Source organism: Tauraco erythrolophus, chromosome 2 (assembly GCF_009769465.1).
Source record: "Tauraco erythrolophus isolate bTauEry1 chromosome 2, bTauEry1.pri, whole genome shotgun sequence".
In the NCBI taxonomy this organism is placed as follows: domain Eukaryota; kingdom Metazoa; phylum Chordata; class Aves; order Musophagiformes; family Musophagidae; genus Tauraco; species Tauraco erythrolophus.
Genome location: NC_141466.1, coordinates 7,435,652 through 7,450,760, shown reverse-complemented (window position 1 = coordinate 7,450,760; position 15,109 = coordinate 7,435,652). Strand labels below are relative to the sequence as shown.

The following is a 15,109-nucleotide window of genomic DNA, read 5'->3' as shown; positions in this document are numbered from 1 at the left end:
CACCTGGGCACAGCCTCTGCAGCTGGCACAGCTGGAGCTGGAGGCAGATGTGTCTCCCAGTCAGCGTGCAAGGCAAACGGTAAGCATAGTAGCACGGTAAGCATACACACGTTGGCTGTGTAGCCATTTTAACCTGGTAAAAAAAGGATACAGATTTGGAAGTGTGCCACACTCCAAGTAGTTGGTGATACTTCTGTAACGCATTCCTTCAGAACCTTATAACGCTGTGCTTTTTCAGAAAACATTTGCCTACAGGGATGGGGAAGAGCAGGTCTGGCGTATTCAGTTACTGGTGAACGCGGTGTGAATGGTACCTAATTCTCCCCGTGACACTGCTCCCTATACCTGCAGTGAGATGAACGCAACATCTCTCTGCTCTGCTGAACAACGTGCATTGGTCTTTCATACGAGACAGCTTTAACAATGCTGTAGAATATTCTTTTCAGGGGAAAAAAAAAAGGAACAACCCCCCAAAAAACAGGAGAAAGATAATTGACCTTTTCCATGTGTTTTGAATAGAGCATTAGAAGAACTAACTCCTGGAGCTCTGCAGTGTTGCAAACACATCTCAGTCTGCTTCAATATATGAAACATTACTAAGCAGTTCGTATTTTGTTGACAGTGGAGTTCTTTAGAAATACAGATAAAGTTCCAGGTGAGGAAGTTGAAACATAGAGAGGTTAAGCAAAGTACTGCCCGGTGAGATAGAGGATTGGAAACAAGACTTTTAGCCTTTGGTGTTGCACCTCTTGTGTAGATGGATGAATGACTGAGGGCGAATACAGAGTTCAAATATAGAAGGGCTATGCACAGTGTAGCTACTACGTGGGCTTTAGTGGCTTTCACAGCATAGGACTTCTCTACAGTTGTAGGGAATTGTGTTACTAGTGCTATTATTAATGACTTTCACTTACCAATGACTTTCACTTATCCAGAGATCTTTAAGCCCTCACGTAGGCAAATATTAACAGTGACATTTTAAAGAATGAAGAGATGGGGAAGTTGGATGACTTGGGTCATTGTCACATGATGAGCCTGAAATAGAATAAGCATTTTGTAGGGCTTGTGACTTTTCAATCCCATGCTCTGCTCCTTGGACAGACAGGCCACCTCCTACGTGGCGAAACTTGGCAACGATTTTGCTCATTTAGTGGCTGACCCAGATTGACTGACTCAAAACAGTGATTGAAACCACAGCTATTGGACCCTGAAACAAAATCAAATGCAGTTTCCAGGAGGTTTGCAAATAATGCTCAAGTTTTGACCCATTCTGCAATTTCGAGATTCTCAGCACTTTTTTACAGAAATTGCATATAGGCAGACGAGGACCAGAGAAAGGAAGGGAATTTCTCAGAAAGGAAGAAAATCTGTTTGTGCCAGTGTTTGAGATATGAAAGTATAAAATACATGATGAGCTGCATATGCCAGATTCAGTGGAGTAGTAACTCTCTGTATCTGTTTAATCCTTTTTTGATTTCACTATACCTGCTTCAAAATGGATAGCACGTGGTAGTAATGGGATAGCTTTGTCTGGGGATAGCTTTGTCTGGGGATGGCACTCTAAAGTGTTTTTTTCATCTTTAGTATTATGTATACATATATATTTATTGCTGTGATTGTGTTTTTCATTTAATATACATTTATTCTAGCTTGTTTAACTTTTCTAATTTGAACAGCATACACAGAACTCTTTCATCTAGTCTCAGGACACACTGATGAAAGATCTGTAATCACTCAAACCCCAGACCATTCATCCTGGTTATTTCGAGTATATTTGTCTTTAGGTGCTGCAACCACAACTAGTAAACTTCCAAGTCACTTTGGCTCTGGGAGCTGAGTCATAGAATAATATAAAAGGACTTCTGTTTGTGTCTATGTGCTCACTGGAACATACTTATATGTACAGTAATGACCGACGAACTAGTGAACACATTTGTTAAAGACAGCTTAATAGGAAAATGTGATTTGTTGTTGGGGGGGAAGGCTGTTACGATGTTAGAAACTGTGAGAACCAACACTACTTCATTAATATAATGAGTGTTTTTTTCTTTACATACATTTTTATTCTCAGATGTGGTGTTCTTAAATATTGAAGAATATTAGGAGCCTGAGACATCAGGTCCCACTTTGTTGTATAAGCCTATTTGTGGCTGCCAGGATAGGAAATAAACTTCTCTGAGCGTTTCTGAGTATCTTGTGCCTTCTCTTTTAACAGTGTCTCTCAAATCCTGTTAATTCAGGGGTCGCTTAAGTTTTTGGAAAACTATCCATGGACCACCTTGTACGATACAGCTATAAGGTTTTAATTTGCAACCAGCCATAATGAAGCTATGCTTTGACTGTTCACTCTCCTGCCTTTTTTAAGAATGTTTCGAGGCTATTATTTCTTTAATTTCTGTGTTTCCTTTGCTTGACTGATTACTTAGGAAAAAAAGTGATCACTTTTCAGGTCACCATCTGGTGTTTCATGACTACCTCTGAATGATATCTAACACTGGCCATTATTGGAAATGTGGTCCTGGGCCAAGTGGACCTTTGGTTGGACCAAAATGGCAATTCAAATGCTCTTAAAACAATTTAAGAATGTTAAACTGATTAAAAACTATTATTTGATCAATATCTTACAGCTACTGACTTGTAAAAGGTCCTCTTTCATCACTCACTGTCATTTCCTGGAAGATCTTTAAATAGATTTCGAAATCACATTTTACTTCAAATCGGTTCCGCAGAAAGAAAAACAGGCTTCCAGACTCTACGCCATCCTTCGCAAGCATGGCTCAGCATCCTGACCCTTCCGCGGGGTTGGCTTACAAGAAATGTGGAACGGCTGAGATGCTGAATTCTTTTCACAACACGGAATGTTTAGACTGCTAGGAAAAAAAAAAAAAAAAGAGAACTGGTGTGGGAGCGCGTGGGGAACTCCGTATAGAAAGAGGAAGTATCGTGTGACTGATCAGGAAACGGGTACAAAGCATCTCTTTTGGTAGTATTTTCCCTTGTTTTGGGGGCATTTCCATAGAGAACTGGAGTCTGGCACTGTGTGTAGGTATTACTTCACTCCGGAGGGAAAGGCAGGCATGAATTTGGAGCGAAACACAACAGCTGTCAGCATTAGCGCACAGCAACACGGCGCAACAGCTGAAGGCAGGTCGCACACGGCACAACATCCCGCTGAAACACCAGGCTGCTGTAGAGCCATTCTCTGCTGCGAGAGTCGCAAACAACGCTCTGACTTCTGTAAAAAGAGAAAGCTATTTTCCAGGCTGTCTTTTCTGACCAAAATCGATTCTCTTTTGCCTCCAAAAACTCTGGGATACAGTTCCATCTGCACTAAAAAACTCCAGGGGACTATGCAAGGCAGCAAGGTGCCAACATGATGAAAGCCCTTTCTGATCCTGCCTGGCAAGGTGCTTCTTTACTGTGCACACATTTGACAGGAGAGAAGTTTAGTTCTTGTCTTTCCATAAACATTGGCTGGTCTGGAGTACACTGCCAGCCCTCGTGATGTCAGGGCTGTTCGCTCTTTTGGTTTTGTCACGTGAGGTTTTTTTTTTTCCCCCAGAAGCCAAGACCAAAAATATGACAGTTTTTCTTGTGTAAAGTGAACTTCTGCTTATGCATTAACTCTTGAGCAAGTTGTTGTTAGTCAGATCTTTGCCAAGTTGTGGGGAGGGTAGTGTACTGCCCTCAATGCAGTGAAGTCATTTTTAGAGGAAGTCCTTGTATGGACGATTTATTCATTGTTTTGGAAGACTTTAAATAGCATTTCCAGGAGGATCAATTTAAATCCTAGATTTGGTTCTCCTTATTCAGTCATTCCTCAGTCAGCTGGGAGGCAGAGGCAAGCTTGGATATACTGGTGCAAGTGGGCAGCACAGAAAGCTGAGACAAAACCCCTGACAGAGGTTATTTTGGACCTCCCCCTCCAGGACAGAAATTTAATGCTCCTACAGAGTTATAAAGGGACTGAACTAAATGAAAGACACATTCCAAGCGCTGTCGTGATAAAGCTCCTGAGCAACATACTCAGTGAGATGTAGAGCAAGGCAATTATGTGGAGGACTCTTTTTGCCATTGACTTTCTCCTCTCCAGAGAATGAAACTTGTTAGCCTAAATGGTTTCAAACATGACCCATCCCCATTTGCTAAGTAGATCATATTAGTCTACATTTGTCCTGGATCACAGTGTAACAACAGTGACAGTGCATCATTTTCTGCACTGCTCCCTCGTTCTTCTTTTTCAGCCTTGTTTTTCCTCTGTCTTCTTTCTACCCTTTCCACTATTACTTGAAGTGATCTTTTTTCCTTAACCTGCTCCTGCGTTTCACTTTCCTTTCTCCCTCAGACCTTTCTTTCTTACTGGCTGCTTCGAGTTGAAGCCAGCACTCTGAACACAACATCATCAGCTACAGTCACCTTCAGAGAAATATCATGAGTTCAAAGTCGTCTTAAAAGCTATTTGAAGTGAAAGAGATCACTTTCTCATGTTTTTATTTCATAGGGTGGAGTAAAAAAGAATATGGAAAACCATGCACAGTTTTGACCACCCACTTCAAGAAGGATGTCAAGAAACTGGAGAGACCCAGAGGGAAGGGCTAGCAGGATGGTCAGGGGTCCAGCACACAGGACCACTGAGGAGGACCACTGAGGAGAAGCTGAAGAGCTGGGCCTGTATAGTCTGATGAAGAGGAGGCCAAAGGCAGTTGAACAGCAGCCTATGACTTTGTGACAAGGAGCTACAATGTCACCAGAGCCAAACTCTACTAGGTGGCAACAGAAGGCATAAAAGGGGGCAATGGCAGCGAGATGAGTGTTCAGCTTGAACATTAGGAAACAAAATGCCCTCCAGCAGAGCAGTGCAGCCTACGAACAGGCTTCCTTGAGAGCTGGAGGAAACCCCATCCCTGGAGGTTTCCAGGCCCCAACCAGGCAAAGCCACGCTGACCTGCTCCAGTGCTGGCCATAGTCTGGCCTTGGGGTGGGATGGGTGACCCACAGGGCCCCTCTAGACAGCACTATGACACTGTAAAATCATGTACTTGTTCTCCCAAAACACCCGGTGTAGAGTTTGCCGTGCTGTCCCTCAGTTAGCCAGTCCCTCTTGAATTGGAAGAGAAGGAGATTTTTAATTTTTTTTTTCTTTAAGGGAAGGATAATATCAACCAACCTGAACAGTTATGGAATTCTGGCATGAGTGAAATACTTGCAAATGCCTCTAACTCTCGCTTTAAACTGAATATATTTCTTGCAGACAGTGTCCCTTCAGTTTTCATTGCCTTTCAAAACTCCGTGTTCTTGCAGGTGCTGGAGGATGTGCAGGCAGCGTGCAATGCTGAGAGCTTGGCAAACGTGTGCCCAGCAGAACAGAACCTGTAGTTTCTGTGGTTAAAACTGTGTTGCAATTCTGATAGCGCTGTCGTGTAACGACAGACGTAAGAAGGAAAAAATTGTGCAGATGGAGAAGTATCTCTGTCCCCCAGTCAGGCCGAGCTATGGTCTGAGTCTAAAGTAGTCCTGCAAATGATGTTATATTTCAACTTAAAGGATATGTATAGACCCGAGGGCATGGTAGGTCACCCTGCATTAGAACATATACTCTCAGTTCTACAAACCAGTGTATTTTTAGGTAGGCAAGTAGCCTCCTTAGTTTTAGTAAGATGATTCACATCCATGTGATGATGCATATTTGTGTTTATAGAATAAAAGTTCTTTATTTGCTGTTTCAATATTTATGACTTTTCTCTGAGTTATTCTAATGAAATCTTTGTTTTTTTTTTTTTCCCCTGGGGCTGTCCACAGGCATCCGATGCTTTTTGTGAAGAAGTGTTTCTTTTGTAGTTTCCAATTCCTTCTTATGAATAAATTCCCTTATTTTTACCGTAGTGCTTGAAATACTTTGTTTAGGACATAGGTTGTAAGCTACCATCTTGCATTTGCTACAATTACTTTTAGCATACTTGCAAACTTAATTTTTTTGTGCAGCTATATTAAAAGCAACAGCAAATTTCCATCTGTTTTAATTTGCAGTAAATGAGTTTATGCTGCTGTGTTTTAGGCAGACAAGAGCTTGTCTTCTTCAGTAATTATCTCGAGACAATGCTGTTTGAATGATGTGATAGGCTAAATGAAAATGGTAGCGTATCTCAGGTAAACTAAGCAATTTCATTCCAACATATTAAAGTCTGATTATAATAAAAGGTTTTGAATTAATTTCCCTTACCACTGAACTGATATTCACAAATTGCCTTCTGAAGTGCACGGTGACAAAGCAGATATAAGTATCTCCTTGAGACTACAAAGGGTATCAAGGAATGATATGATTGTCGACACCATTTAAAATTAATCCTTTTTCATACTGGTGACTGGGATCACACCCCTTACTCCTCAGATTCCTGAGAAGCGGGAAGGTTCTGGAGGCTTTAATACAGTCACAGACATCGGTCATTGATACATTTTACATGAAATACTTTAAAACATAGCTGCTTCTCCACATGAACAGAAGCCTTCCATCTGCGTAGGAGCTGGAAAAGCAGTTGGTTTCTTTGAGGAAGCTTTCCCCTCTTTCCTGAGGCAATCAGTCTGGGGACAGCCAGCTCTCTGCCTAGGGCCTTGAAAGGTAATTAGGGGACAATGCATAGCAAGCCTTAGTTAGCCCTTCTCTCTTCTGAAACACATTGGCCTCAGGGTGTTTGCATGGGTGTGAAAAGAATTAAATGTCTCCTTGGTCCGGCTGTTCTGCTGTGGGATGCGTTTCTGCTGTGTGATGGTCAGGGCTGATGAACACAGACGTGCTGCTACGTGGTACCCTACCTTGGCTAGGGATCCCCCTTCTTGGACAAACCTCACCCTCTGAGAAGTGCGATCACACCGGTTTCTCTTGCAAAATATATTGCAGAAAAATATAATACAGACACACGTTGTGCTACCATTGCAAAATAAATAATATTGTCTTTTTTTGTCTTTTTTTCTTTGTAAGGAAGCAACATGGACACATTCCCAATTTCAAGGTCACTTTTAGAAACAACAGCAAAAAATATCGAAAATTATAGCAACTATTTCCCTTTTTCTGTGGGGGCATCATTCATTATGGCCTATTTAATTAGGTGAGGGTTTTTTATATATAGCCACTTCTTTAATTTTATTTCTAAGCCTCTAAAATACGTTGCAATAGTTCTCCTTAGGGAGGAGCCAGGCAACCCGAATGAACAACTAGGAGACTCCTGATACTCAGCTTCTCTTCCGTGCCACGTTTTCCTAGAGCTTTTCTCTATTAATCTTGCAGCAACCCACACTTCTGTGTGAATATTGCTTAGCTGCATAACTGCACAAAAGGGTTGTGGGTGATGCGCCTTGTACTGCTCTTCAAAAACGTAACACTCTCCTATAAGGCCTGGAGTTCTCTTCACTGGCAAGACTCCAGGTAAAAGGGCTTTCCATTAGGTGTTGCCAGCCAAGATGTGGATCCCCGCTGGGGAAACAGGACCTCAAACAGAATCGAGCTGCGGTTTGGATACTGGCTGGAAAACACATGGTGGTGAGGGAAATGTTAGGGCAAGAGGAAAGGTCAGATCTGGATATCCTACTGACACCTGGGAGAGCAATGGATGTGGTGCCTCCTCATCACCCTGCTTTTTTATCTGGTGGCCTCTTTTCTATTCTCTTGCTCTCTCTTACCTTCAGCCCCCACCACTGCACTAATGTAGCAGTTGCTCTAGAAATCTTGTCTACAGCCACACTCTGGAAGAAAGCCCTCTGGGACCCTGGCTTGGCTAATTTGGTGCTGGCCTCCTTCACCAGGTTCTGTGGTATGTCAGGTGCTGGATTTACAACTCAACAGAACAAGACGCAAATTTTTTTTTTTAAAAAAAAGGATTAAAGTTACAAATACTTAGCTCTGAGTTATATCTGCATGGGCTCTCCAAAAAAATGGGACTCTAAGGACAATGGAACAAGGACAGAAAGGAGTAGAGAGGTATTGAGGAAACTCCACCAGTGAAGGTTTGTAAGAAGAAGTTAAACCAAGCTCATTTAGCCATCTTTCGTAGCCAGGGGCGAGGAGAGGACACGGATAGGGACTGACTCTTCTCCTTCTCAGACGGGAGTTCTCCTGTAGGTCAGAAAGATGGTGGCTGTTCTTCTCCACTCGTTGCCACAAAAACCGAAGTGACAATAACCTATGACACCACCACCCCCTTTGCAGAGGTCTGAAGTCGGGTGAGATTATGGATTTGGTTTGTATTTGAGAAAAAATCTTCGAAGCTACAAGTACTGAGAACACAATTTTTCACCGAAAGTTTAGAATGGGCGGTCACCACAGATCTTCCAAATTGCAGCATCCGAGGATTGCAGGCCATGGAGCCCTGCTTGCTGCCTAATGCTGGTAGCTGCAGATTGGTGCGAGGCTGTCCTGTAGGTAAATCTGGAATGACTTCACATGCCTTCAACCCAGACTGCTGCATTTCTTTTTTAGTGCACGTTCACTATGACACATAGAGAGACATTTATATTAACTGCAATTAAGCTCTATTAGACCTTTGATCTGCGACCATGATGTGGTGTACAAATGAATACATTAAAAGAAAAAGAAAATGTGAAATAAATAATTGTCTTCTGTAAGTTGCAAAGCTGAATTTCAAGCTGTGCCTTTAGAGCAGTTTCATCACATTTTTAATTGTGCTAGCTTTCGTGTCAGGAAAAAGAGCTTTATTGGAAAAGATGAGGGAAAAGTAGAACAAAAGCTGATGTTTCATTAAACTGAGAAATGCCACGGGCTTGAAACTATACTCTTTAAAACTTGTGTATTAGGAAATAAAATTACCAAATTGTTAGGGTTTGGGAAGTAAAGCCTTAATTTTCTTAGAGACACACATTGGCAAAAAAAAATACCAAGGCTGGCTTGGAGATCAATTAAAAAAAATGTTGCATTGAAAAGACAAAATTAGCCAAGAATGATGGTCAACTGATGTGGGAAAGAGAAAAAAATGACCGTCCTGATAATCAGTCTGAAAAACAAACTCGTATTTTTCCACAGCCAGCAGAACCAGATGGGCAGTTTCCTTGCAGAGGGGCACTGACTGACCTTACTGCTCCACAGCCGAAGCACAGCTGGAGCAGGGAGTGATGAGAGCAGGGGGAGCAGGGCTGAGGAGAAGGGCTGGGACAGGGGGATGATCCTCTCTCTTGCCATCCGACGAGGTCAGCTCAGGGAGCTTTGTACGAGGGAAACACCGTGCTTCTGCAGTTCAAACACAGGGATGTTTGGGAATGACGTTTCTGCTTCCAGTCCTTTCAGACAGCAAAGAGCACTGAATCTAGGGATGTGTGCTCCCAAATGGGGGGCACTCCTCCAGTTTTCTTCAATGCGAACTCCGCAAGGGCAAAGTGAAGCTCTCTGGCACTCCCAAACAAGAATATCCATACGGGACTGCAGAGGACCCTTCGTGGGCTCAAAATTTACACTGAACTGTGAAATCACGTTGTGCCAGTAAAGTAAGCAACAGGTCTCACGGAGGCTTTTTTTTCTTCTCAAGGAGGAGAAAGGGGAAAGAATGGCTTTTACTGTCCCTTCAGGATTTTGTACATACACAAAATGCTTTACAACTACACTTTTGTTGTTGTTGTTGTTGTTTGGGGTTTTGGGGTGGGTTTTGGTTTGGTTTTTTTTTTTTTTTACAGTCTGCTCTTTGACTCTAAAATGTGTAAAATGGAACTGCAAGATGAGGTGCAGCACCCTGGAAAAATTTCAAGCAAATGACCCAATTATTACTTTTCTGTCTCTCTGGTTGCTGTTCCCTCAATGCACCATATATTGTCATTGCAGAAGGGGGCAGTCCATTAATTCCCACTGCAAAAACCAATCTCCCTATGCATATGCTCTGTAGATAAACTGCCATAAATGGAAACTATGCCTCAGACTTCTACACCTTTCTCCTCACTCTGTTTAAGGGGCTTTTAACTTCAAAGCGTAGCTGAGAGCGTTAAATTACCAATGTTATCAAGTGCATTAAGCCTGGAAACCCAACAGACTGATTATCTGTTGGTTTTCTTCTTTAGTAACCACTGATACCTGCCAGAGTGAATATCACAGTAGGTGCAAAATGATATCAAATCTAAGCAGAAGCATTCTGCAGAGCTTTGGGCTAAACAGCAGAAAATCAGGCCCAGCAGGTGCAAATACATGAAAAAGATTGCGGGATCTCAGTCTCGTAAAAATCTCCCTTTCCTTCCTTCCTCCCTTCCTCCCTTCCTTCCTCCCTTCCTCCCTTCCTTCCTCCTTTCCTCCCTTCCTCCCTTCCTCCCTTCCTTCCTTCCTTCCTTCCTTCCTTCCTTCCTTCCTTCCTTCCTTCCTTCCTTCCTTCCTTCCTTCCTTCCTTCCTTCCTTCCTTCCTTCCTTCCTTCCTTCCTTCCTTCCTTCCTTCCTTCCTTCCTTCCTTCCTTCCTTCCTTCCCTTTCTCTCTCTTTCTCTCTCTTTCCTCTCTCTCTTAGTAGTATTTTCTAGCCCTCATGGTGACGTATGATTCAAGCAAACTCTAAAGCCTCAAATTAAATTAAAAAGTCCACCATTTTAAAGTTCAAGTGTGAGGAGGAAGACAGGGAAGAGAGAGGGCAGGTTACTTCATGAATGTTGAATGTCTAAGACGGTAATACTATGCCTAATGTTGAAATGCTGCTTTGAATGAGTGCTATAGATATAACAGTGAGAAATAGTATTTGGGAAGCAGACTAGGTTTAGAAAAATACTGTTTTGTAGCCTGCAGACAAAATGACTGGGAAAGATCCCAAATAACTTTGGTAAAACTGGTTAAGTAAACACTGTAGGTCTCATTATCAGTGATGAAAGTCATTAATATAGACCTATTCAGTATGAAGGTCAAAAATCGCACAGAGCTGAGCTCTTTAACTGCAATATTTTGGGCTAAGAAGAGCTGCTTTCCTCCTGGTGTGAGCAGTGTGTGGCACAAGTAAGTGCTCAGTGCTCAGGCTACAGTAATCTTGTGCTGGACAGGCAAGTGGCACTGCCAGCTCAGTTGTGAAATGCTGCAGTGGACTGAGTTGAGTAGACGGGAAGAGAGGACTGAAAATTAAGTGGCTGCTTACTTGAACAGTGTTGCAAACCTAAAGCATTCCAAAATCACAGGTCGAGGCACTGTCCCCAAGTTATAAAAGTTCTTTTAAAGAGTCAATGGTAAATTTGTTCTTCTTTCTCTATGGTTTCAGAGCTTCCAGGTACTTCGCAGCCTCACATTCTCTCTTCAGCCACAAATATTAAGTGTCTAAGCACCCTTCCCAGTCTCCTAGGTCAAGCAGGTAGGGATATGTAAAGGAAATTTGAAATATCATGACACTCATCTTCAAGTTACAAGAATTGGCAAGACTGCTGTAAGCCTCGCACTGCAAACTGGTGGCATTAAGTATCACACATTTTTGAACTTTGTTTAATAGATACTTCAGATCCAAATTATTAAGAACAATTTGAGATAAACTATGTAGAAAAGTAAGCGCTGCTTCTTGCTAACAATGTATCTTTGAGCTCCATGAATATGTGGAAATGCAAAGCATTATGAGGGCAGTTTTCTACCTTCTGTGATTTGTCTGTGGCATTGGCACTGGTGTGGGGAGGGCATTTCCCCTCTGTACTTTAAGAGCTGGTGGAGCTCTGACAAAGGCAGAGCTGCCTGTGAAGACTGAATAGCGATGTCCTTTTTGCTGTGCCACCATTTAATATTAGGCACAGTAATTCCAGATTATCCAGTAGTAGAAACCATAGATGGCAGGCCTTTGTTTCTGTTTCCATTTACTTTTCAAGCCCAACAGATATATTATATGTATTTGTGTAAGATAAGTAACAGGAGAAGTCTATAAATGTTAGCCGTGGTTTGAGCCTGTAGACAATTCACACACTTCTTTCAAAGGTCACAGGAGGCTTAGGGCAACTGCTCCTTTATTAAGACAGACATATCTTTCATAAAGCTTTTAAAGATCATTTGGAGAAATTATTATTGCTTTCTCATGGTGATATCCTGCCTTTTCTTGCTCCTCATCCTCTGACCAAGGAATTATTTTGCCTGTTGCAATCATCCCCAAGGACACCCAATTTTGTCATGTAAACACAGCACAAAATGGCCGAGTCATAAGACTCACTGCAGCCCAAAACAACCCGAGAGTTCAAGCTTTTGCTTCAAAGCAGTTTAAGTCCTCTGGCGTAATCAAGAGCCAGTATGTAACTAGAATACAAACATACTGCTTTAGTCCTGACTGAGGGGATTATGCAGGTGCTGAACAAGGTTACCTTTGATTGCTGTTGTAGAAACCTGGAAAGAAACACTGCTTTAGCCCTCAAATGGCATTTTTACAGGTGCCTAAGAATCGGCTAGAAGTTTGTTACGGTGAAGCAATCGGGTTTTAATCAAGTTCAATTAACTGATATGGTGAAAAAGTTGTTACGTGCTTCTTAGGTAGAACCACTGGAAAATATTTGAAAATCAAAGGTGATTTAAGATGTTATCCTAAGTGCTCCTGCTCAGCCAGTCACTGCAATCTCACACTGAGGGAACCGTTTAGGGCAGTTGTGTCATGGCAGAAGAGCCCTTCATCTTCAACTATCCTGGGACTAGATCCCAGATTAGCAAACCATGAGCACTTTTTCTGCTTTAACTGAAATTAGCCTGGATACCTTAATCAACCCAGGTAATAAAACCAACTGCACTCTCATTCCATCACCACCCCCAAGAAGTGTCCCCTAAATAATTGTATTTTTAACTGTCTCATCCCCCAGATCTGGTTTCATGTGTAGTCAGCTCTGGACCTAGCTGAGAGGATAATCACTTCTGGTAGAAAAGAGAGGGCAGGACAGAGTGGGAGAGACATTGAGAGCCCTCGCACTGCGTGGGCACCTGGTAGAGGGGTAAAGCAGATCACTGGGCTGTTGTGCTTCAGGCAGAAGAAAGCACCACTCACATTAGTTAAATCAGTGGAGCTACCCTGTGTGGACTCCCATATTTTAGAAAAAAACTGTATCATGGCTATAGCTAATGCTGTTTAGTAATCAGCGTAACGTGCAACTTTCACACACCACAGTGAGATCTCACAAAGGAGTGAGAGTGTTTAGTTAATTAAATGTATTTCTAAACTTGTTTCATAGAAGTTTATCATCTAGATCAGCATTTAAGCTCTACACGTAGAAGCCAAGACTGGTTATAGGTCAGGGGAATTAAGCAGGAGCATTAATCATTCAAAATCAAAGCAAGGAAGTGAAAGATTTCCTCCTAATGGGGACAGAGGCTTCTGGGATGTTTCCCAGGGGGACAGTTGCAAAAATGGCAAAGAGAGCAGGAAGAAAATCCCCAAACCACTCAAGTGAAATCGGCCTCAGAATCTGACATCTACTTGTCATGCTAGGAGCAGATAATGTTTACTGGGACATTTGCACTGTTGTAGCCACAGCCTTTTTGGGGCACTTTTTTCTTGGCTTAAATGCAATTCTGACATATCATCCAAGCAGAGCACCAAAAGTCTGAGTTAATTTGGTATGCTTTTCATTTGTACATAAGATCTAAGCTTATGATAAGGCAAAGAGAAGTAAAGACAAACAAAGCACAAAAAATACTCTGACATCCCCCCAAAACCCAATTGTTCTATCACCCATTGGGAAATGGGTATAAGCTTAGTCAGGGAAGATTCAGGTTGGATGTTAGGAAGTATTTCTTCTCTGAAAGGGTTGTCAGCCACTGGAATAGGCTGCCCAGGGAGGTGGTTGAGTCCCCATCCCTGGATGTGTTTAAGAAAAGGGTAGATGAACTACTTAGGGATATGGTTTAATGGGGGATTAGGGACAGTTGGACTGGATGATCTCTAAGGTCTTTTCCAACCTAGAAATCTATGAAAAGCAAATCCCGAAGACAGAAAGGAGACAGAGTAACAAGAATGTGTGTGAGCTGGAAATATGCACTTTTTTCTGTCTATGCTAAAACTAACTATGCTAAACCTCGTGTGCACAGCACTCATGTCCCCGGTCCCCCCGCATACAGACCAGGGGTCATGAGTGGCCACTTCTGCCCTGGAACACATTCGTGAGACTCTTGCTGGTAGCTGAGAGCTCTGCTCACATAGCAGCACATCAATGCTGAAACGTGGCTGACAGCTTATTGAACAGATCTGCCATAATATTTTTGTTTCTCCTCATTATGCCATGGCATAATTCCTCAGGAGACTTTGCGCAGCACTTTGTGCGCTGTGGCCATCCTGCACCCGAGTGAGTTGTTGTTGTGGTCATCGTCCAACAAAGAGCCAGCGGGTGAGTGCCTACATCTCGTTTTGGCACGAGAAACATCCCTCAGTTAGGCTGGGCTTGAGGACGAAGCGCTTCAGCCTTGAACAAAGGCGCATGAGAAGCAGAGAGCTCTGCCCGCCCGGTCCCCGCACCGCGCCGCCCCGCTGCCCGCCCGGCTGTGCCCGGCCCCTACCTGCCTCCTCGCCGCCCCAGAGGGGCCTGGGCTCCGGCTTGGGCAGCGAGTCTCCTTTGCTGTGGGGCTGCTCCTTCGTCTGAAAAACAGAGGGAAGACATCAGGTCATGCGAGCTTCCTATAGTGCTGGGTTATTGCTTTACAACACTTAAGACCAAAATTATTTTCCATCCAAAGAGAACGTGTCAGGCGGCAGCACACGACTCCTCTCCAGATGTTTCTATAATCAGGGCCAAACTTATGAGGTGCCAGGTGCTGCCATCTTCCAGAAATAAAAAGGGCTCTTTGCTTCACTGTACTTTGAATCACATTTTTCCATTCCAAGTGCGTGTGTTGGTTTTAAACCCGCGGACCAGATGGTTAGTCCCGTTCTCCTACCTTGGCCCCGTTGCAGTTGGGGAAGGGAAAGGAAATGCGGGCAGGGTCCCAGCAGGGCTGTCTTCTGTCATGGGATTGTTTGCGGAGAGCCACTTTGCCCACTCTTTCACCCAGGGCAGGGACAGCCTTAATGGGGATGGGATTTGGGGTAGGGGACGCACAGGTGTAATCCGTTCGCATGTCCTTGGGTATCACCAATGGGGAGGTACAGACTCCTGTTCCCCTCCCTGATTAACACTTCAACCTCATCCTGCTATTATAGTGCATCT

At 43.1% G+C, this 15,109-nt stretch overlaps 1 protein-coding gene across 1 annotated transcript in view; it reads right to left on the bottom strand.

The window, feature by feature from the left end:
* SGK1 (serum/glucocorticoid regulated kinase 1) overlaps positions 1–15,109 on the bottom strand; it is a 78,713-nt gene that overhangs the window by 15,039 nt on the left and 48,565 nt on the right. Inside the window, exon 3 of the mRNA XM_086631232.1 lies at positions 14,463–14,541. Coding sequence (XP_086487358.1) covers positions 14,463–14,541 — 79 coding nt within the window. The remainder of the gene's footprint in view (positions 1–14,462; positions 14,542–15,109) is intronic.